Source organism: Tauraco erythrolophus, chromosome Z (genome assembly GCF_009769465.1).
Source record: "Tauraco erythrolophus isolate bTauEry1 chromosome Z, bTauEry1.pri, whole genome shotgun sequence".
In the NCBI taxonomy this organism is placed as follows: domain Eukaryota; kingdom Metazoa; phylum Chordata; class Aves; order Musophagiformes; family Musophagidae; genus Tauraco; species Tauraco erythrolophus.
The window spans coordinates 23167206-23192209 of NC_141496.1; the positions used below are offsets into that span (position 1 = coordinate 23167206).

At 40.2% G+C, this 25004-nt stretch overlaps 1 protein-coding gene across 1 annotated transcript in view; it reads left to right on the forward strand.

Annotated features, from left to right (window-relative positions):
* The window catches only part of RAB3C (RAB3C, member RAS oncogene family), a 157069-nt gene extending 143116 nt beyond the window's left edge, over positions 1–13953 (forward strand). Inside the window, exons 4-5 of the mRNA XM_086629444.1 lie at positions 1959–2083; positions 13766–13953. Coding sequence (XP_086485570.1) covers positions 1959–2083; positions 13766–13953 — 313 coding nt within the window. The remainder of the gene's footprint in view (positions 1–1958; positions 2084–13765) is intronic.
* Positions 13954–25004: the final 11051 nt, after the last annotated feature.

The window sequence follows — 25004 nt, forward strand, 5'->3', positions numbered from 1 at the left end:
AATTTTTTACATTGAGGGTGGTGAGGCAGTGGAACAGGTTGCCCAGAGAAGTTGTGGATGCCCCATCTCTGGAAGTGTTCAAGGCCAGGTTAGATGAGGCTTTGGGCAACCTGGTGTAGTGGAGGATATCTCTGCCCATGGCAGGGGGGTTGGAACTAGATGACCTTTAAGGTCCCTTCCAACCCTAACCATTCTCTGATTCTAAAATAGCACAAGTCTATTTCTTGAAGGAAAGATCAGGGCAGGCCCAAGGGAACAATCTCTAGCACAAAATGCCTGTGGCTTGCTTCAGCTTCTTTTTGGTCATTCTGATGGAGTAAAACAACCCTAAAGGCAGCGTGGTCCTTCTCCTTAAATTCCTCTGCCTGGCACTGCAAACCCATCACAAACAGCTTAAAGGTGCTCTGACTGATGCAGGGTAGTCTGGGCCTGTGGGCAATGGCATTGGACCCCGGGTTACAAAGATAGCTGTAGCAGGTTTTGCCCATGTCCATCCCTCCGGTCTTGCAATATGCAAAGCCAGTTGGGCAGATTTGATCCATTTTCTGTCTTTCACTAGAAATGGTTGTCTGACTGCATAATGATCTTTTTTGTGCATTAAACATTTTGCAGACAGGGGTCTGAGTATGTAGAGATAATGGCAGTGTTATGAGAAGGGGTCACTAGTGAACTTAGCACCCAAAGAGACCAGCTTCCAAAACACTTAGGTGACAGACTTTTGACACTATTTCATCTTTTCTTACAGAGACCTAGGGCTCTGGTACACAACGGGATTCCCTTCCAGGGCACTATCTCCTACACTATCCTATCCTACTACAAAATGTGTAGTAAATTTGTAGTTAAGCAGGTTAGTTTCTATTCCAGTGCAGTTTTCCGAAGCACCCTGCATTGTCCAAGGAGAGAGAGAGAGAGATGCTTTGCATCTTTTTCTCTCTCCATTGCTCATACAAGGACAGAAGAGAGATTAATATTCTACCAGGTGCTTGACACAGAGCCTGAAGCCAGACATAGTCACAAGTCCAAGGCAAAAGGTAAGTGCTTAGAGTAAGTTTGCTGCATACTGCATTACCTTCAAAGGCAGGTAGTGCTCTCAGTTAGAAGGTGGTAGCCAGCAGCATCACTCCTGACTAAGCCTGGAGCCAGGACGTGGAGCTTTGCTTCCTACAAAGCAGGTCTGAGTATCAGCAGCGTAGCAGTCAGCGACTGGGGGTGCTATAAGTGTGTTCCTAAGTTGCCCATTAGCTGCATTGCATTCAAATTGCAGAAGAGAGCTTTGCAGGGTAAGCTGTTTCAGCACCAGTGCTCAAGGTCTCATGGTGTTTTAAGGCCTCAGATACTCTGATTCAGCTGTAGTCATGGTAAGCGCTTGCATAGTTTAAATGGAAGGTAAATTAAAGTTCAAACTCTGTCCCTATCCATGGCTTAATGCACAATGTAAACGCTGCTGCTGTCCTGGTAGGTCAAAGAACTATAGTGGAACGTCTTGGAGAGAAACAACAGAAGGAAGACAGAATAGCTTGGAAGTTTTACTGATAAATTTAGATCCTGATTTTAAAAGCTGAAAGACATGAAATGTGAATAAGCTGTTGATTGTGTTTCAAAGGTCTAGTTTTAGATTATAAGGTTTGCATTAAAATGTGAAAATACTTTTTTGAATTGTGTGGGAGAAAGCGTCACCACTTCTTTCTAAAAATATAGGAAGAATGTTGATGGCAGAAATATTGAAAGACTGTCTTGTTTTAACAAACAAAAATAAAACCTGTGCTGATATTATTTCTGTAATAATAATTCCTGACTGATAATCCATTGTTTATTTGAAATCCAGAATTAAACAGAATCCTATTACCCTAGATGTCAAAGTCACTATTGTCTTTTTTGTCTTGTTACGATTCTGCTTGAAATTGCTTTAAGGGGAATTTGCTTTGCTTTGACTTCTCTCTCTCTCTCTCTCTTTTAAGGTCAACTCAAATCAAAACATACTCTTGGGATAATGCCCAGGTTATTTTGGTTGGTAACAAATGTGACATGGAGGATGAACGGGTAATCTTCACTGAGAGAGGCAAACATTTAGCGGAGCAACTTGGTAAGAAACAAAATTACGAAAGCTTTATTATTGCTTGTGAGAATGCACAAAGTAATGTCATTAATTGCTACAGTACTTGTAATGAACTTTGCGATACATTCACTGGAAAGGAGTAGTCATACCCTACCTCCCTTTTGTTTCTGCAGGCTGAGGTCTGAACTGACCTTGTTGCTATCACTAATACTGTAACATCATTGGAATGGACATGTGTCCAGGAATGACCTTTTGCAGAGCTGTGCATAAAGCTGTCTGTCATCCAAAAGCATCCGCAAGACCAGTGCTGGCTTAGAGGCTGGCTTAGACTAAAGACATACCTGACAAAATGTTCCTTATGCTGCTTCTTAGATAGGAAGTACATTATGGCCTTTGTGATAAGCATCAAGATTAGGCATATGTCTGTATATATACAATATGCTTAAATAGCTATAGCTATAGGCAGATATGTCCTAGCCAAGGAAAAAAAAATAGCACCAAAAACCACCACCACAAAAAAAAAAAAAACCACAAAAAACTTAAAAAAAACCAAAACAACAAAAAAAAAAAAGAAGAGAGGAGAGATTGAAGAAATACCTTACTCAAAATGTGAACTAAACCTTTTGCAAGTTGAGAAAATTTGAGTTATGATATCCGATACCAATAATCCAAAACAGAAAGACATCAATATCCAGCTCCCACTGCTAAGAGTTCACCTACTGCACATTTACACAGGTATAAGTAACATGAACTTCTATTTCATAAAGTCTCCCTCTAGGAGACAAATGTTGTCCACACAGAAAATTACTGAGTTGCGAACATCTCTGTTCTTTCTGTTTCTGCCATGAAACGTTTTTGAGTTGACACTGATCAAACAGTAATGGAAAATCTCCAGAGCATCATCATAATACTACTATCTGGCCTGTTTTTCCTTCAAATTTGCTGGAGAGCATGAGAGTGTGTTCAGCAGGTGTGCAAATCAAACCCTGGCATCATTGGAGGTCAATTTCTGTGCCGTACTGGGCATGGATTTGTTAGTATTTTTAAAAGGTAAAGGTTCAGTTTGGTGAACATGTGTGCAACTAAGATCTCCTTATTGCTTTTCCTATACGGATGTTTAGGGGAAAGGGTGTCATAAGGGTAGCTGCATGGGAAAGAGAGAGAGAGATTATACCACCTGGATCTAATCCCATGCTGGTGGTTCTTAATTTATGTATAGTCATAGTTCACTGACCTTATTTTTTTTAAATAATTTTTCTAGTCGTATAATTGCTTGTTCTGGTAAATAATTTCATCAGAATAACATATCCTCTTATCACATCTGTCTAAAAAAGCATTTCATATGTCTAAAAGCACACCTCAAAAGTATACATTAAGAATGACCATAAATTAGTCCTTGAAACATGACAGAAAAGATTTAACAGCAGGTTACGTCCAGAAAAATTGCCAACATTTGTGAACAACTGAGTTTCTGAAACTGTTTGCACCAAACCAAAATTGTCACCATTTCATCTGCTTTAACAGAAGATATTTTTCTTTGCAGAAATACTTGTCATATTATATACATTTCTGTAATCTATTCTTTCCTCTGTACTTCTAGTTTTTATTCATTTTAGTAGAAGCTAGGAAAGTGTATTCAATGGAGAAAGAGATCTAAAAAATTTAACTGTATATACATTTACCTCAAATTTAGACCAAGCACTAAAATGTCTAGCAATAAACATAAATTTTCAATGTTAAGTATGCAGATTATTTTTTTTTATGTCACATAACTATTCTGAATTTCTATTCCTCAAACTATTTTCCTATATAAAGATTAATGCAGTGAGTTGACAAGGAATCCCCAAGGTCATCAATTTAGCAAGACGAGAAGGAACTTTGCATGTTGTACAATCAGGAATCCCCAACTGTAATAACCAGTGCTTGCCAAAAAAAAAAAAAAAAAAAAAAAAGAGATAGATATCAAAACTCATGTTTCAGGCTTTAAAGCTAACTCTAACTCCTGGGATTTAGAATTCAATCTTTATGGAAGCAGATGATCCTCTATTCCCATCTTTGTCTACTCTAGGGTTTTCCTTTCTGAGGTATACGTCCTGTGGATATCTCAAGGGCAGATTATTGTATTTGATAAATTGTGGCTCTGATCCAGCATGCCATTTACTGTACTCAGACTGCACACACAAGTGTTTATATGTTTCCTGTACAGCTGCAATCATTTCTTAAATCTGCTCAGAGATTGTGAGAGCTGGTGTCAGGAAAAGCAGAACGAGTTTCTCTGAATTGTAGTAAGTCCTCTGACCGTGTTGGCCCATTTGAAGGGCACAAGTTGTGTCAAACACTTGAGACTGTCTTTTCTTTCTCTGCCAGTGAGTTGATAACATCTCTTGTGGGCAAGCTTTAAAAATAACTATATTGATTTTTGTGTCCAGCAAGACATTTTAAGACTGTAGGTCCTTTGAATGCTATGGTTTGCAACGTTGATTACAGCCACAATTACAAGCAAGCACAACACGTGAGTGCTGTACAAAGAACATGTTGTGAAACACTCTCTGTTCTCAAGAGTGGTTTTATTTTCAGTCCTGGTTTATTTGAAGTCACTGAGAAAATGAATACATGTACATTTTAGGCTGGGTTTTCAAAAGGTCAAAAAGAGCTTGGGGCATTTAGCCCTCCAGGAAACACAGTGTCCTGTTGAGAATGGGGTTATCAGAAAATCATGCCTCTTTTGTGGCTGCTGACCTCTTTGAAAATTGTGGCCTTGAATTTTATTAATGAGGTGTAATCCATAATTTCTTTAAATCTCAGCGTTGTCTTACTTCTCAAGTGTAACTCAAAAAAGTGATTGAGATCAACCAGGTCTAGTTACCTGCTAAGGTCTAGCTAAACTAGTCGAGTATCATGTGGTAGCTCCAAGTACTTCTCTCATAACACTAACAGAAAGTCACAAAAGAGAGAAAGAATGGTTAAGAAAACCAGATCTGACCTTGAAGGGAAATTAACAGAATGTTTATGAAGATAGACTTTGTCTTATTTCCATTTTAGATTTTTTAAAGTTTGTCATCAATGATATAGGACATGACACTGGCAATGCCACTGCAGATCATAGCTACAAGCAGCATACTACCTTACCTATGGTAATGGCCAAAAGTATGTGCCTTGTGAAAGGTATAAAAGGGCAAACATACAGTGGTATTTTCCCAGACTGTAGCAAATTATATTTGCGGGTGTCATGAACTAAAGACAGTATTTTTATATTTAATAGCCATTTCAGGATTTTTTCCATGGACTTGTCCAATGATGTCCTTGAAATCACATAAAATCTTACCATCCACAACATCTTTTACGTATGTGCAGTTTGTCGGAGTTTTCTGCTTCTGCTTTGAATCAGCCACTTGCTAGTTTTATCAGATGTTTCTTCACTGTCATATTCTGAGAAACAGTGAAAAATTGTTTGCTGTTACCTGCTCTGTAACACTGTTGGTCTCAAAGACCTCTGTCATACCCCTCCTTTTTCTCCAGGCTGAAATTCCCAAACTATTTCATCATTCCAGACACAAAGACCATCTTACACCTTAACCATTCCCTGTCACCCTATTCAGTACTTTTTCTAAGTGGTGCATTATTTTTTTCATAAATTAGTTCATGGTTGTTTAGCACATTAGCATCATTAGAAGAGTAATGTTAGAATGAGATGAAAACAGACAGGATTAAATAAATTCAGCTGAGACATGTAACTTTACCTTACAGAGATATCATCCTAAGAAAATATAGAAACATCACAAACAAGCCAGTAGAGAGAATCAATTAATGGAATGTTCATATTGACACAGGAATCACTGCACACACATTTAAACACATTTATTCATTAATCACTACAATAAAAAGGTGTGGAACATGATGCTTATACTATTTTGTCTCCTCAAGAAAGTTTGCTTGGACACCACATCCATTGGCAACTGAGTGAAACCTCAATATAGTCAGCACTTAAATGTTTTAAAGCATTTTAGTAAGAAAGGCTTGGAACTTCTTGCAAGCAAAATGCATGCACACTTGCCAGCTGCATTACTCACACAGCTTTCCCCTCATATTCATCTCATGCATCTCATCTGAGTTGAAAGCTTCATGTGTTCACAAAAGTTTGGTGTTGCTTGTCAGAACAGAAGTAAAAAGAATGACAGACAACATTAATTTCTTTGTTCCTTTTATTCATGGTTTGTATGTATAAGGTTGCTGCAAAAGTACAACCCTGCCATAGGTCCAAACCCTGCATGTTATGCTCAGGCTGCACCTGGAACTAGGGGAGTACTGCAAGATCTGCCCCAAATGTCTGGTGACATTTTCCTTTAAAGTCCTGTTTGTCCTGTCTGACCTTTTTGACTCAGGTTGTTTAAGGCTCTGGGAAATGGAGCTGTGGTGTCATAGAAATATTGGTTGGGAGAGACCTCTGGTGATCATCTAGTGTGAAATCCACCTCTAGCTCTGTGTTCTGTCCAGCAGTTGTCAGGACAGTGCCGTTCCCATCAGATTTTCTGTGCCTCCATGTATCTTATAACCTGCCACCTGAGGTCACCCGTGGCAGAGGGCTTCCAGCACATCTGAACATGTCTTATAGTGCACTCACCTGCTTTCTAAATGTTTCTGCACACTGTCCCTCCCAGGGCCCACCAGGTGATGTCAGAAAACAAAGGAGACTCTTTCTGGGTGAGCTCTCACATTCCCTTCTGCAAGGGCTGGTAGAAGCCAGCCATCACACTACATTCAAGGCACCTGTAAAGGGCTCTGAATGACATGCCCCGGTGTCAGCAGCACCTGGGGCTTCAGGGCGCCTCCACATCTTGTCGCTCAGAGACGTAGTCATTTTATCCCTCAGATTTTAACACGTACCTTATTTTGCTTATTTCGAGGTGGTTTTCCGCTCTCCATCCTTTCTCTTCTCATCTCTTTTGGGTCATTTCTTCTTTAAAGTCTTTATTTTCAGCTTTTTCTTTCTTTCCTTCTCTTGATTCTCAGTCCTTTGAAAATAAATTCCACCAAAAACAAGAAGAAAATTTCTCACTGCAAACCAAAATCAGCCTACTTGCAGTCCAGAAAGCCAATTGTATCAAGGGCTGCATCCAAAGAAGCATAGCCAGCAGGTCAAGGGAGGTGATTCTGCCCCTCTACTCTGCTCTTGTGAGACCCCACCTGGAATATTGCATTCAGCTCTGGAGTCCCCAACACAAGACATGGACTTGCAAGACTGGGCCTGCTGCTGAGATGGGGCAGGAACACAACTTGTTTCTGAGTCCTGCCAGACCTAAGGCACAAGACAGCAGCTCCCCAGTGTCAGGACTGGTGTGAACCTTCATTTGCCTTGGGGTATAAGCCCAGCAGGGATAATGTGTACATTAGGCATCTGTGGGTACACTGTGGATATTAGGCATCTGTGAGTTTAGATAGCAACTGAAGAGACATTTTTAGGGCTGTAATTTTGTCATCTAAATCGGGAATCAAGTGGGACTTGGCAATTCAGCACATAGCTTGCTAGAACAGCAAGTTCTCTTTTGCCTCCATGGCTGGCTGGAGGCTGTGGTGCAGAAGGCAGGGTCGCCAGCAGCTTTGAGAGCATGGACACGTGGCTGCGTCTGACTTTGCATTAAAAATGAAAATAATTGGGTTGTGCAGGAACATGCCTGTTCACAGTTCCATCCTTCACTGTTTTCAGCTCTTTTTAAAGGGCAAACATTAGTGTCAGAGAAAGGACTGACAAACACCAGTCTTATGTTTAGTTATCACACACACAGGGTATTGGCAGAGCAATTAAAGGCTCCTATCCCCAGGATGTTTTTTTTACCCCGGGGAAATGCCAGCCTGCCATTGCTTTCACACACTTGGAGCTGCGTTACAAGAAAGTTACTTAATGACAATCAGAAGCGAGGCGTTGTGTTTGCTCAACAAATGTCTCACGTAAACAAACAAAACAAGTCCTTTGCCAGAATCTAATTTATTGCCCAAATGCACACATTTGAAAGGTATCTGGAAGCCACAATGAAAATTACAACCAGAATTTACATGGAAACCTTCAGTTCTGAAAGGCTGGAAAAGGAGGTGTTCACTATAGCATTACCACTAACTGCCCCTCAAGTCTGTCCATTCTGTCACAGCTGAGAGCTCCCCTTTAGCTTTTTTTTTTAAAAAAAAAAAAAAAATCTTGCCATTCTAAAAGTTGGATAAATATCTTAGCATTTCTGTTAACCATCTTTACACTAACTCCATCCAGAATAGTGCTAAAGCACTGCTCTTTGCTGAGGTAGTATTAGCAAAGTCTTATTTTGGGGCTTAAATGTTGTTTTAATTCTTTTCTTAATGTAGTCCATCCAACTGGTCTACAAAGCAGAGCACAGTGTAACCAGATCTGCTACAGTGGTTGCAGGTGTAGGAGATACTTTGAAGAACAGCAATGGTCACCAGCTACTTTCAGCCCAGTTTCCCAAGAGAGATGACCTTTGCAATCGTGTCACATGTATCCGCCTCTGTAGGAGAGAGAGGCAGAGTTCTGAAAGATATTAACAGTTCTGAGGAAAGGGACAACTGAGCAGAGGAGAAAGGTCTTGCAGTTGCCTTGACTGACAGCCCACAATGTGAAAGCAAACCTTATTTGACACTATCTATTCACAGCAGGCAAGAAAATAAGTGCCTGCTAGCGCCCCCTCAGAACTGCCCACAGGATGCAAATCCAAGAAAATAAGGCATCATTAGCTTCTCTGCTTTATGTACTATGACATTGTTGAATGATTCATTCCCATAGCTTTCTACATTATGTCTTTTGTACACCGTTGTGTTACAAAGGGAGCAGCTTCCTGCAGCCACTTCTTGCTCTGATGTTGCTATCTCCTATTACTCCTCAAAATACTGGATTGAACAGGGCACTGGCAAGAGCATCACTAAGGATCAGAGTTCAAGCTTGCTTTTGAGTAAGAATAGTCATTGTGGGAACACATCCTTGATGACATCTGTTAAATGTAACATTGGTGTGATAAATAAAATTGTCTTGGTTGTGGGCAAACGCTCTGAAACTAGAAGATCTTCCTGATCAGCTAGTAAAACATTAACGTAGCTCTTGTCTGTATTGTCTGTGGAATTGTGCATAAAATTTGCTAGCTAGCACATCCTCTTGATGTTACATTTTCTCAGAAGATGAGAGGGTGCAGAATGTTCTTCCCTTTGCATATGGCTCTCCTTTCTGGGTTTCTTCCTTCCTTATTTTTCAAAACAGGCGTAAACGATTGTTAATGAGCATTGAAAAAGGAGCCTGCAGAGCCAAGACAACTGTGAGGCAGAGAGGGAGCAAAGTTGGTAATTCAGACTGTTTATGTGTTTCAGGGAGGCTATCTAAACTGCTCTACATGCATTATAGCTCACCAGGTGAATGGCAGCACCATGCTGGTGTCCTGGCTGCCCCCTTCTGGTGTAGGGCTCTGCAGGGACTGCTGAGAGCTTGCCAGCTTTCTTTGAGTCAATGCTATTGGGAAAAGCTAGATAAGGGAAAGAGACATAGTGGAAGGACAGCAAAAGGAAAACTGAATTAAACACACAAGAGGCATTTAAATTAGAGCATCCTGATGCGTGTTCCACATGCATTGTTCCTATGTTCAGGCAGCACTTCAATATTTTGGATTTCCTTAGTTTCAGCTCTGTTCTGCCTTATCTACCCACTTGCCTCTTGGGCTTTGTCATATCTTTGCAGTAATCTTCTCTCCCCGATCTCATCCACATCGGCAGTTCAGATCATCACGGGTGGTGGGAACATGGTGTTCTTTGAGCTCAGCTGCTCTGAGCATCACCAGAGAGTTGCCTCACTTCAGGCTTATACACACATGGAAAATCTTTTCTCATTAATAATGAGCAGTGGAAAAAAAACTAAAGAAAGTATTAAAAGGCATAGGTCTGATGCCCTTATATAAAAGCATTTTAGAAGCTTATGCTCTCTAAGCACTATTAGTAAAAATAATTGCAAGATGAGTCAAGAGAGGTCATGGGGAAAAAGATCTGCAAACCATTCCATGACAAAACAGAAAACAACCAGAATTCAGGTATTTATTCCAGACACACTCTGCTAAGAAAAATTCTTCCTTATCTCTTTAAAACTCTTCTACAGACAGACTTTCTGTTAAATGAAAAAAAAAAAAAAAAAAAGAAAAAAAAAAGAAACAGTACTCTAATTTATTGGGATATTTTGGATGAGGTAACACCCATGTGGGGAATTGAATTCCCTGCACAGGACGGTCAGTTGCTGTCCAAATGGCAACAGGAGCTTCTATTGTAAGGGTCTTCATAGAATCATAGAATGGTTAAGGCTGAAGGGACCTTCAAAGGTCATCTAGTCCAACCCCCCTGCAAGGAACAGGGATATCTCCAACTAGATCAGGTTGCGCAGGGCCTCGTCCAACCTACCCTTGAACGTCTCCAGGGATGGAGCATCCACCCTTGCAATGGAGTCCTCAGCTGCATCGCATGAGGCTTTCTGAACTCTTGTTCTCCTGAATTCTGGTAATCCAGATGGTCCTAGGTGCCCACTACGTACCATGATCTGTTGGCAGTGATTACTTTAAACTGTGCACAAAGCATTTCTTAACTATTTTAGCTGGCTTCAAGAGACTGTTGTGTGTGACCATTTCTGCATCTGCAAGAACAGTTTCCACACACCATCTACAAGTATCTTACCTATGTGCAGCTGAATCCATTCTACAGCAGGAACTGCCTGAGAGGAGCCCACTGGCATGGCCCCATTTTCTACTTAGGATGTTTATTAGCACATTTAAGCATTTAAATAGTTCCTATCAGCTGGCCTATACACAGCAGGGGCCGCTTGCCAGGACTGTCCAAAATTCCCATCTGTACAGTTCCTGTATAGAATAAAGCAGATACTTCATTGTGAAGGCAGCTGGGAGTTCAGTCACTTTCTCACATGTCAGTGCATTGTCTCATCCATGCAGGGCCTAGCTGGGGAGGTCTTGGATCACCCAGGCAATTAATGGCTAAGTTGATGGGATGTGTGTATAGGCATAGCCTGATACCCAGCTGCACTACTACTTCAACTACAATTTCCTTCTGATATCAAAATTGTAAGTGAAATTCCATAGATTTTTACCACAGCTGTTTTTATTTTATTTGAATAAATATGTTTGTGCCTGAGTACTCTGTAAGCCTCTATCTTACTTGGAGAATAGATGCCTCTAAGTTTTTCAAGTGTTCTTATGCAGAATATCCTCACCATGGTAGTGGGCCTGTTTTCTTGATCCTGTCCAGGTACAGTATTTCCTGACATCGTTCTCCTCTCTTCTTGTGACTCTTTTCCTTTCACTCTCTGCTTTTCTCTGTCCACATCTCTCACCTACGTGTCATATCTGCCATTTCATGATTGTCTCGTGCCAGATTTTCTGTCTTATTATCTGTAAAAACTCTTCCCTTCAGAAATGTCCTTAAGACTCATTCATCTTCCTGTTGTCTTCTCCAAGGTTTTGGTGTGCCATTCTCATTGTCCGTCTACCCTTTTGCCCTCTGGTCCCGCTTGTTCCTCTTTGAAATGGCTGCTTTCCTCCTGCTTACTGTGGAGCAGACACTTACAGTTGGGGAAGGATGTAACTGTCTTGATGTGCTAGAGTTGCAGCCAAGTTTCAATAAAGAGCACTGAAAATGTGGAGGATCTTCCTTCCCTCAAGCACTCCCCAAGCAATCTGAACAGTCTTCTCCTGCATGGAGCTCTGCAGGAGGGCTGAAGCCACCAGCAAGTGAGGCTACACTGGCTTTCCCCATTTTCCATCTAGTTTAGAACAAAGGAGACTTGTAAGCCAAGCTAAACTAAAACAGTGTCATGTAGATTCAAATCTCCACCCAGTATATGATTCCTGTAGACAGTCTTTTACGATGCCCAGTTCTCTTGCTTTCTAGAGAAATGTGGAAAGGAAAAGTTTTCATGGCAATGTATACTCATACCTGTGAAGTTATCCTTACACTTCTTGCTGATATTAATAGAAGTTATGTGACAAAATCCCTCTACAATATTTATACCTCTTACTAGCTAAACTACCTGTGAACACTAACTTTGGCCTGTATTTAGCTCCTATGCGTTTGAACAATTTAGCGCTTTATGACATTTCAGCACAAGCCACCTTATGTAAATTAGAAATACGAAGAAAATTCACAACAGAGAGTTGAATTTTTGCATTGGTTATTAGTGCATGCTGGGATATCATGCCAAGTTAAATGTAATTATCTGTGTAATTCTAGGCTAGTACTCAAACATGCAAAAGATATATGCCAAGCACTTATAGGACTGCATGTGCACATTACATCCTGTTTAGATGGCATATTGAATACGTAGTACTAACGCGATCAAACTAGTTGCATATAAATTTAAAGTGGCCTTTCAAAACAGATTAGCCCATTCATTAGAAAACATACACAACATTAAAAAAAAAACACAATACAAAGCAAAACAAAACAAACAAAAAAAAAACCCACAAAAAGCTGTTTTCTGTCCTTCTGCTAAGACTTTAAAGTGATTGGCCTCTTCTTACCGGGATTTTTCTCATAATTAAACACGATGGTAGTTGCACATTGTTATTCGGATTTAATCAGAAAGAATCAAACTAGTTATGAAAAGGCTAAGCCACTTCTGTAAAATTATCAGTGGATTAGACATTTTGTAAACTATTTTAATATTAAACTTTTAGGTCATAGAAAGGCAGAAGTAGGAGAAAGTTTTAAATTACCAGGAAACCCTCAGGTGTGCAATATGGTAACTGTGAGAAAAGGTGGAGCATGGAGGATGAGGCTTAGAAAACAAACAAATTAAAAAAGACAAATGTTTTGCAAAGGAATCAGGAACGTGGCAAGACCCAGTGCTGGCAGGAGCCTGCTGGATTGCAGGCTGACCAGCAAGTTGCAAACCCGGCTTAGATGAAGAAGACAGACATGAGAGATGAGACACGGGACAAATGAGGTTAGAGAAGAGAGCTTGGGAAAGCTGGCTCTGCTCCATAAAGGCTTCCAGTATCCCTTCTCGGCTAAGGATAGCTCTGATTTTTACCTTTGAGGTACTCACTGAGAATGGATAGATAAAAAGTCCTTCTGTGTGAATTAAGGAAGTTTTCTTCCTTATGTGCGTTTGTGTATTTTTTTATTAGTTTTACTTGTGAGGTTGGAAGTCCCTTTGGTCCCATGGATTCACCTCTAAATTAAGTAGATATCAAACTGCATAAATCTTTCCTTGTCTTGCTTGGTTTCTTACCTGCTTATTTCCAAACGCAGTTGTCTGGTTTGGCACCAGGTTAATGACATGATGGAAGTGGCTGTTTCCACTGAATAATGCTCAGAGGAAGGTAATAGTTAGAGATGGAGCAGCAGATTATTCCTTCTCAATGGCTGTATATAGAGAGCATCTCTAAAATAATAATACTTTCAAACTGATGTCAATTTTTAGATTAAACTGTTTAAAGTAACATTTGTCTAAGGGAATGTGTTTGGGCCAGTCCTGATTTTATCTGGCTTGATATAAAGCAAATAGCACTAGTATACTTATTCTGATTAGGGTACAATTTTAGCTGCTCTTGCAATATCTCTTTTCTATAAGTTTGCTTTCTGAGTGTCTCTCCACTCTTCCTCGCCTAAGAGAAGTTTGTATATTTATTGGAGATATTGAAATATGCGTGTTGTATTTTTTCTTAGGATTTGAATTTTTTGAAACAAGTGCCAAGGACAACATTAACGTCAAGCAGACATTTGAGCGACTCGTGGATATCATCTGTGACAAAATGTCAGAAAGCCTGGAGACGGATCCCACCATCGCTGCCAGCAAGCAGAACACACGGCTAAAGGACACCCCTCCTCCACAGCAGCCCAACTGCGGCTGTTAATGCAGCTATCAGCAAAGGCAGCTCCAGTGTGTTCTGTTGCCAACAGAGTATTTAGGAATGGTCTATATGCCTTTATTTATACTGTCTTATTAATTTATTTAGGATAAAAGTCAGTATGCATATGGGGATAGAGAGGTTATTCGTTTGAAAGGACGATTAATTATTTAGCATCTGGCTTTTGCATGCAAGGTGGCTATTAGGTTCTCTTTTCTTTTCACTGTTCTACATTACACTTACTTCAGCTGGTGCCATGTCCTCAGACCACATATGCCTAGAATTGACTCTTGCTTCATCAGTTTCAAATTATATAGTTGAATCTTTAGGGTAGTGGCCAAGGTGTTTTAGAATAAGCTTCCTGATGCCACTTATATTTTCTCCTGACTGAAAATCAATTTAGAAATATTCCTCTAGTGAGCTAATCCCTCATTCTGTCCAGATCATTTGTATAAGGGACACTTCCCAGAGCATATTTCCTTGGCAGATCTACACTGATTATGTTACACATCATGATTGACTGCAAACTGCAGAAGTTAGAAAGAAGTTAGTTCCTGAACCAAAAGCCACCAAACTGGCCTGTGAGTTTCCAACTGGGTGTGGATATTCAATGCAGACCCTCAGAGATATTAGGTACTTCATCCTGTTTGGATAGATAATATGTTTACAGTTCCATGGGAGCTACATGTCTATCTAACACCTTTCTTAAACTGGTCTTAATTTCTCATTCCATCATTATGGAGATCCTGGTAGTACCCACCGCAGCGGTGGAAGTCTGACTAGCTCTTTCCATTTCTACCTGCATGAGATAATAAGTACACACTTCTATATTACCCCAACTCCTGACAGAGACAAATCCATTATGCTTAGTTGTTCATAGCCAAAACCTCTCTTGTTACGTTGCTATCAAACCTGCATACTTAAATTGCAGGAATTTCATCTCCCACTCAGTCACTGAGACAGCCATCAGCACACTGGCTACAAACACCTATGTTTTACTCAGACTTATTGCAGAAGTGTTGCTAGTGTCAGTGAACTGAAGTTTGACCTCATTTTTACTTTCATGAGGATATCTATTTTTACAAGATAATGAAAATATCACAAGATTATTAAAACTTTAGGAGCAATAAAAAATTGTCAGCATTTCTAATGTTAGGCTGAATACACTCATAATATCAGCAAAAGGCTATGAAGATAACAGTATAAATTATACAAATTCTTTTTAAATAAAGTGTTAACAATAGTCATATTTCAGAGTTTTTTAAAGTACTCCTCTAGTAATTGGTGGAAGTTTCTTACATCTGCACCCTGGAGTACTTTGTACCACTGCTTTACTTGCACTACTCACAGTGACATTTTTTAAATAATGAGCATAACTGAAGAAAAGTTAATTGGTTTGTTGTTCCAGTTAGACAGAATTTAGGACAAGGCTGACATTTCTTAAACTGTCTGCAATGGGAAAAATCAGAAGATAAATTTAAAAAATGGAGTAACACAGGGTACTGCAAACTGCTCACAACTGAAAAGAAGTTCCTCTACACGCATTACTTTTTTTGAAGGTAATTTATATAACTCCTGAAACACAGTAGGGGAAAATAGTTGCTTTTTTTTTACCTGATAAAATAACCTATATATGCTTTGACACAGTAAAAATTACTTCCAAACAAGGCATATAGACATGTGTAAAATGGATATGCTATCAGGGCGCTCTATTGGCTGCTTAACTTAAATGAATAAGTGCTCTTTCTTCAATCTGAGGTTTTAAACCATGCCTGTCCTGTTAACTAGTTTGCTTAGGCATTTATTTTCCTAGTAGACATGGAGACTGGACTTTACTTGTTTACTTCCATGAAGAGAAAGCACTGTCCTCTTTGGGGCCGATGAGCAGCTAGGTGGAAGAGGCATGTGCTATCCCAAGCATAATCCTGTCTCTCTCCAGGGATGCAGCTTTTCTCTCTCCTATCTGAGACAGCATGTTGATAGCTGTGCTGATAGACTTTCATTAACATGTCTTCACCCACTAGGTACCAGCTGCTTTGGCAAAAGAAGTGGTAAGAAGTTGAGGAAGCTTTGTGTGAGATGGTAGGCAGTTTTCCGTTCTTTTCTTTTTATGCGCAGTTATTTCTGCTAGAGAAAAAGGAGCAGGGAAGGCTTGAGACAGCACTCAGCTTCAGCTCTCAAGTCCTTTAGAAAAGGTGTACTTTGTATTATTAGTCTGAGCTATCTCAGGCAAGGCAAGGAGAGAGGAAGACATAGTCATGTCTTACATGAGCTTGAGCATATCCTGGGTCATGCAGCACGGCTACAAGTGCAAATATTCTTCCAGCTTTGGTCTGGGATGCTTGCTGCAAAAAGGCCATCTCCTGTGCACGTTGTAACAAGCGAAAAAGGACTCCAAGATGCCTCTTGCTACAGGCACACCTTGCTTGTACTCCATTGCAATGAATTCCAGACCCTCCCTGCCTCTTTATGACTATGTAGACTCTAATCAGAGACGGCAATACATTATTAGCATGTATCTTTTTAAACAGATTGAGTGATAGATAAATAGTTCTTTACCTAAATAAGATGAATTAATTACTTTTCATTTCGCATCAAGAGTCTGGGCAGAAGAGTAGCAGCAAAATCACAGAGGGAGAATCTATCCTTTGCTTTTCTGAGACAACTAACTTCCCAGGCTTCCAACATGTCTGACCTTCTTTCTGCAACAGATGAGGAGGATAGGGAAGCAGCTGCTGGAGTAACATTGTTCAATAGACTGCCAGCCATGCGTTTTAAGGAAAAGGCTCATCTGAAGTACAGTAGCAGAACTGTTAAGTATTTAAAAACTCCTGGGATCTTTTTATTGACACTCAGACATTTTCACAGAGTTCAAAATTAATTTTCAGATTAATTTTTAAAGTCTTCACATCAAATCCTTGGAGATTTTCAAGACCAGACTGGCTAAAGCACTGGGCAGACTGCTCAGACCTCTTAGTTGACACCATTTTGAGCAGAAGGTTGGGAAGGATGACCAGCTGATGTCCCATCAAACCCAATAGCCTATCATCCTTTTATCTGACATCAAAAATGTGTGCAAGTTCAAGTAGACCTTTTCTTAAAAATCAGGGTTATCTACTGTTGGAAAAATAGGCTTTGATTTTCCATCACAGGTTGGCTTTTGTAGCCACATGTTTCACAGCAATACTGAGTTTTCTGCTATTAAGTTTGGTCACATTTAGGCCAGGAGCATCATGATCTCAGTACCTCTCTCAGCTGGAACCTGGCTATTGTAGGGAAACACAAAAGACAGAAAGGCTTTTGAGAAGTAACTTACTATCCCTTCCCCAAACATTCTAAAAATTTAGTTTGAATTCTGAGAAAACTAGCAGGATTGGGATTTTCATTCTATTTAAATTTATGCCTTGGCCTGTTTGTATGGTAGGATATCCACAAGCAGCCTGTGCCAGTCTAGTTCGGCTCCTTTAATCTAGTTTGGTTCCTATTGACCTATGTGATAATACTGCAATTTTCTTAAATGCAAGTAGAGTTAGGCTGAACCCTTCTGGAAATCCCATCTCAACCCGATCAAGGGCCAAAATTTAAACAATCAATGGCTAGTTCTGCACACATATCCAATAGTCGCTGATTATGAGTTGTTGGAGGAGACAAGCAGGATTTGTTTAGATCCCTGATCTATCCACTAGTGTAGCACAGTTCTGCCAAGAGAAAGTATCAGGCTAAAAAGAGTTATATTTTAGTGATGGAAAAGGGCTGGATCATTACACTGAAACCTGGGATAAGAGATCCAAAACTACTTTCAGCCTCATCACAATTCTTGGGGAAAAAGTACTCGCACACTTTGCACTAATTTGTTGTCACTCTCAGCACAGAAATAGGACTGAATGTCTTGGAGCCTTATTGGTCCAGCCACAGATAACCCCTTCAGCTGAGGTTTAGACCACTTGGTGAGACACGGCAGTTGACACACAGAACACATTAAATTTCTGAGATTAGAAGCCTTTGGGCAGAGGGTCCTGAGCTTCATAGTGCCAGCTGAACTATTCGTTTTCCAAGTTATGATTGAGACTAAAGCTTTTAGCAGCAGGCTAATCCTGTGCATGGGGAATGCACCAGCCTTATCAAGCTCTGACAGTGTCTTGCTTGCTGCATATTCAAACTAGTGCTCAGAAAATGCCTTTGGAGCACACAAGAGCACAGGATGTGACCAGTTCCTGCGGTGCCTCCTGGCACCACCCTGCCAAACAGCTAGCAAGCCCTGCTGGGTTGAACCTTCAGATATTTGTTTTCCATTCTGACAAGAGTTCATGTTCACAAGCGTTTTGGTCCTTATAGCGCAACTAATTTAATACTGTATCTTTTTTGTTGGTGGTAGTTTGCTTATTTAGACCTGTTTGTTTGGTGTTTGAAATATGAATATGAGCTAGCCTGATTTTCTGGCAAAAAATACTCTCTCTCTGAAGAGCTGTGTGCGTGACTGTTACCTGGAACTGTTTGTTCCTTTGTGCTTAATGTAACGCCTAGAGAAACTACCTGAGCAACTACATCTATGTGGCCTTTCCAGAGCACCAGTCTGAAAGATTTAAGTTTTCTTCCCAGTCTGCTCAGCTCTGTATATTCAACTGTACCACCTGCACCTTCTTTATTTTAGGAATGAAGTGTTATTTCAAGGTGCAGAAAATCTACTGGAGTTTGATCCTAAGTTTGAGAATGCTTTGAGTTTATCATTTTTAGGAAAAAATAGTGGTACAAATTCTACACCTGGTGATGATGCCTTTGTTTCTTCAATAGCAGACGAATGATGCTGCACTTGCATTCCAAAAGAAGCCCCCTTCCCTAATGCCACACACACATCCCCAACTACTATTTTCTATATTCGTGTGTGAGAGGCAAGTTTTATTACTTGCATTTTTAAGAACATCAACAACTAAATCATCATTCTACTGATGGACAGATTCCTCCTTGGCCTGCTTCGTGTAGACAGACACATAGTGTATGAGCCCAGTTCTTCTTTAGGATGACGGATTTAGCAATGCGAGACCATGAGTATGTAAATCCTCATAGATAAACCCTCAGGGGATATAAAGCAACATGTCTTCACTTATGACAACTGGGGATTGAATTGTGTTGCTTTACATCATTTAATCTATAGTCTCTTAATCCATACACTCTGACTTCAGATTCCCCAAGGTTCATTGTTTGTCAAGTCTCACTTAAAGAGACAACTCGTTTCAAGTATTTGAATAATATCTACTAGTTTTCTTTATTAAGGAGTAAATGTAGCTCACCTTCGCAATTTAAGCTTTTCATTCTCTTTTTTTTTAATTCCTTTTTTTCACTTTGTTTATCCATGAATGTTCATTGAAGCAGAAATTGTAACTAGACACATCTGGTATACATACACACAGCAGTACATCTTGACACTCATTCCGTTCCCATTGTTACTTGTTTATGTTTGGTGCAGCCTTCTCTAAATGCCACAGTGGAATTTATGCATAAATTCTCATTAGCACCAGAAATTAGCTGGGTTACATTTGCAGACCATAGGTTTGTTATCCATGGTTCCAGCAGATGTAGATGGCTTGTCATTTGCAGAATAAGGTACCTGGTATTTGATTTGGGGGATAGCAAAAGTCCTAATCTTCCAATAACTTCAGGATCATGCATAACATGCAGAAATGAAAGCTAGAGATTGCTTACCACTTCTGGCGATAAATTTCCTCGAGTAATTCTGACATGTACCTGCAACTAGTGTTAAATGAAAAGTTTGTGTTGTAACTCCTGTTTAATATTTTGTCAGTAATGTCAGATGTGTCGTGGCTCAGTTGGACTGTCAGAATCTGTAACCTATATACTAGTGTTCGTGGAATTCAAATGTCTTAAATGTTGCATGAAAATATGTTATAAAAATATATATGTTTTCTATTTTTAAGACCTCAAAACTGAGGAATCATGGGCCAATAAGTGCAATATTTAATTATTTACTCAGTGTATATAAACTTGTGTGAAAGGGAGAAGCGTCATGTATGCGTGGTAAGCTGTTGATGATGCCTGTGTGGCTTAAGATTTCCGGTAGATGTATGTGTTGTCTTGTAAAATTTATATAGTAAACACTTTACCAGTGTAGTGTAAGAATATTCTTAAGTCATTTAAACTATTTTTCATATATAAGACAATGGTAAAAGATATTTGTATGTTTACTGCAAGTGCATGTCAATTTTACTTTTAGAGTTGTGAGTGTCCTTTTTATCATGTTACACCAACACTAGTGGGACAGCACTTTCAGTCAGAAGATGCTTGTAACGATTTCTGAACTATCTGCCTATATTTTCAAAGTGTGCTCTCTAGAAACATTAAAAGAACCTCCTAGAGCTCGGCAGTTATGGTGAGTTATTTACTCTTAAAGAATCAGTTTCATGCTCTGTCTGCTGGTATTGCCTATATCATGTGGGCATGTTTTCTTTAATCTGATACACTTAACTCATAATACTTGCCTGAAATATTAAATAGGAGTACCTAGACTCTTACAGATGACTCAGCAAACTTCAGTTGTTGCCTTAACATTTTTGGGAACAGCTTGAAGGTCACAGTCAAAACAATCCAACACAGTGGATGGTGACCTTCATTAGTCACTTCTGCCAATTAAGTTTCTTAACTTTTCTGGATCCTAAAGAAGGAAGATATATCCTTAAATATATTGACCCAAACTCTTCGCTCAACTGTTACATGGACCTCAGTGTCGAACAACTCCACCGTGAGCGGTAAAGCTGAGGTATAAATGGGAAAAAAAAAAAAAATGCAGCCCAGAATCTAACAATGAGATTAAAAAAAGACAACCAATTCCACTATTCAGCAAAACCCTTGGGTACATTTGGGATGTTAAACTCTGAATCACTGATCTGCCATGGGTTCCCAGCTATGCCCACAAACCCTGCAGAGAAGCTCATTCTGTTAATTCTTGCTGCATCTCTAGTTTCAAAGGAATACGTCATCCACTTGGGAATCTGCTAAGTAGAGATGGGCCACTGAATCTGGGTCAAGGGGAGTAACTAATTTTGCTGGACAATTTTCATAACAAACTATTTTAATTCGTACCACATTAAACAATACATAAGTAGATTTTTAGTTCGATCTGATGCATTTTTGTGACAACGTACAAGGCTGATTTAGGTTTGGAGGGTTTTTTTTAAATTAGCTTGATCAGGAAAAGAACAAAACTCAAGGGCCTAATGGAGACCAGTGTCGTGGGTTTCCTTTCCTGCATCATCAAATAGTTTCTCTGAGAAAGCAAAGCAACCAGATTGCATTAAGTAGCACAGGACGGTACTTGCATTGACCTGAGCCGCCCTTAAAATTCTCTCAGCTTTTATATCTTCTGCTATGAAAACTTCTGCAAAATTATGCAGACCAGATAGAAATGAAAATGTATGAGGAGATGAATTTGGTATTGCTTAATAGAAGAAGGAAATTCTTGGTGTCTTTGTAGCTGTGCAGCAGAAAACATAAAGTCATAATATGAGGCACTACTTAAATACAGATACACAGACTGCTACAGGACTGAGGATGCTTTACTTAAGCTTTTTATTGCTAAGTGACCTGACTGTTCAAGGGCTGGCAGATAATTTTACCTAGAATTTTTATTATCCCTCATAGGCATGTGATTACATACACAAAGATAAATGCTTACCTTGAAAATATGTAGCTGTTCAGGCTCCCTTAGTCTAACTTGCTTGCTGAATTGTTCTTGAAGAAAAGTTGAAGTACTTGCTTAGGATACATTTGTGAGGGGATGAGACTTGATCCCCCAACTCTTACTGCAATATAGTTACTGTGGTTCTAAAAAAAATACTTTATTTTGAAATGCTCCTGGGTGACAAATTTTGTGAATTTTCTGCGTACATCCACAGGAGCTCTTGTCTGAACGTGAAGTACAAGTTTTATCCATGTGCAGTGTTTTAATTCTATGTGGACGTAGAGACCATGTGTATTCCGTTGGATATTCTGTTTGTATGTGACTTCTGTATACCAAGTGGATTTTGTTTGTTTAATTTTGTGTTGGAAGTTTTTTTTCCTTTTGCGATTACAATAAATATTCAAGAGACTATATTCATGAATATCTCAGTTGTGGTGATGTGGTCTTACCCCACTCCTCCGTCTGTTTGTTTCCTTTCACTTACTAAACCTGGGAGAGGATTACTTCAGTTTAGACAAGACAATGGACAACGAAGACAAATCTGCAATAATTCATTTCATTAATATCCTCTCAGTAGCACTGGTGAGTTTTAGTTCTGTGTGAATCCCACAGAATTCACTGGAGACTTTGCCCCAGGAGTCTGCAGGAGAAAGATTAGACGTTTCCCTACCAAAAGCTCACTGTTGTCTCAGCCAATACACTGACCCTTTAGAATGTGGCAACGTTTTTTCTTTTGATGTTTCACTGTATAAACAAACAGTATCTGTGCCTTTAGATGCTGTTATTAGTTGGTCATGTCATTTTAGACCGAATGAACGATCTCGATTGTGGTGGGGGGTTTCACACAAGTTGTGATGTACAGGTATTGCTTTTTTCTAGACACACACACCCTTGTGCTAGTTTGAAACCTACTGTGGGTTCTTGAATTTATTTTTCCTTCACATAAGCTCTAATCTTCAACCCACCTGCTGAACTGGTCACACTGTCCCCTGCACCCCCCCACCTCCCGCCCACAGGAGTCCACCTGCAAACTCCTTTCACACGTGTTCCTTCTCATTTAACTGTTTCAATCAAGTCCCCCAGTTTTTCTAGTACGTTTACATCTCATCTGCAGAGTAAACATTACCTGATTAATGCCTAGTTCTCACTCAACACCAAGTGCTTCCTAGCTTATTGCATGGGATCCCATATCCACAGGCAGGTTTCTGCTGAGGGGTCTATCTGTGCAGCTCACTGCCCTCACTCATAGAGCTCCTCTTTCTAGTATGAACTTTTGTCATCAAACCTCTTTGAGAATGAAAATCCCTTATTCCTCCCAGCTACCAGCAAACATAGTGTCTTCATCCACCTTCCTCCTGCCATTGCTCTGAGAGATTGGCTGTAATGTACATGCTCTGTCTAACAGGGTGAGCAGAAGACAAGAGAATGAGGGGTAAGAAGAGGAGGATAACAGGGAAGGAACAGACAACTTCTGACGGATACCTTGTAATAAGAGGATTTTTGAACTGGTGTTATTTTGAATGTGTTGAGACTTTTAACCCATAGAACTAGAGAAAATCACAGATGGGTAGGTGAGAACAGTCATCTACTAGGATAAAACATGTCTCGATAACAGGTGTTTCTTGCTCAAGAAACCTCATTTTCATCTTATTTCCAGTCAGAAGGCTGAAGACGGAGGCAGAAAGTTCCTAACCAGCAAAGAAAAAGACATCGGAAAAGATTCTGGAAAGGGGAGATATAAAGTGGCACAGAAATAATTCTTGACTTTTGAGTAAGAAAGGGCAAATAGGCAGAAATGTCCCAGTGAAGTGAGAGTGGATGACTTAGCAATGCGATCCACTGAAATCAAGAAAGACAAACTGTGGGCTTACACCCAAATAAAGGGATTCTGCAAGTTAATTAGAAAACTGAGGCAGTTAAGTGCAAGGAGGGTTAGTTGTTTTTTTGTACAGATCTGTGCAACTCTTGAGCTGTAAAGAAAAGGAAAAACAAAGGTGCCTTCAAAAAACTCATCAAGTGCCTTGCTGTATCTGTGTGTCTGTTTGCTCTCATGTAAGATCTTGAAGAATTAAACTGTAAGCCAGAAGATTTACAGCTTAACAGGTTGACATCAGGAAAAGATGTGCTTTAAGCCATGGTGAACTCAGGTCATCTGTGGCAGGCTGGTGTGAGGTCCTGTCTTCCTTGATGTCCTAGCCAGAGCATCTGCCTAGGCTCTTGTCCCAATGCTCCACCAGGGCTTGAGAAGCTGGAGGTGCTGGAGGGGTGGCAGGATGAGGAGACAACCCAGCCCAATAAGTGACCAAGCCCAAGAGTGAGCTCAGGCAGCTCTGCAATCCACCAGAGTGGGATGGAAAATGAGGCAGAGACCGTTTCAACCATAGGAAAGAGGTCTGGAAGGGCCAAAGCCCACCCAAACCCCCTGTTGTTAGAAAGATAAAAAACATCTTCCTGGAGAGTTAGAAACTCTATTATTACGCTCTTCAGTTCTTAACAGGTGCCCCATGGGAGAGTACCTGGGGGACCCTCTAAGAAAAAACATGCTCTCCTGAAGAGATACTGCCTTTTCCTCATGTCCAAGCACACACAAAGGGTGACCTTGGGCAGGCAAATTACCATCCCCAGTGAGGCAGTGCAGCCAGCCTGATCCAGCTTGGCGGGTGAGGACATAAGCATGCTCACAGCAGAGCAACCCTGCTTTGTGGCCGGTGCTGGGTTTTCTGCGGCCCCAGGAAATGCGTACACACTTGTTTCAAACCGATGCCTGTGGTTAGAAAACAAGCCTATGAATAGCTGTAGAACATCTGGGGATGCCACACAGGATGTCTGCCTCTCACCAGCCTCTTAAAGCTTTAAAGCTTAAATAAAGTTTTAGGCACACAACATCAGGCAGCCATTTCTTAAAACCCTGCCCCACTTTTCTTTCAAGAAGTCATACTCTAAGAGCAAAGCTGGCCACAGCATGTGTTCATTTTTACTGTTATCTTTAGCATTCAACAAAGCATAAAAGAAGCTTATCTACCGACCCTGATACTGCCAGATCCTCTGCAGGTCAGCAGCGCAAAGCGCGCGGCTGGCGCTGCTCCACATGCCGCCTGCAGCAGCAGGCAGCCCTCAGCTCGGGCAACACCTGGTGGGTGTCTCAGGTGGAACTTGCCTTTGGGCCACCTCTTTTATTTCTATTGGGGAACAACGTCAGAAATTGTACAGAAAATAAAACACTTTTCAAACGGCAGTTTCTCTCTTCAGTGATTAACAATAGGAAGATGAGTTTTCTCATGCTTTCTCTGCATGAGGGCACATAACTGTCCACATGCCACCTGGCAAAGCACAAAAACACTAAGGTTTCATTGTGTAACTAAAG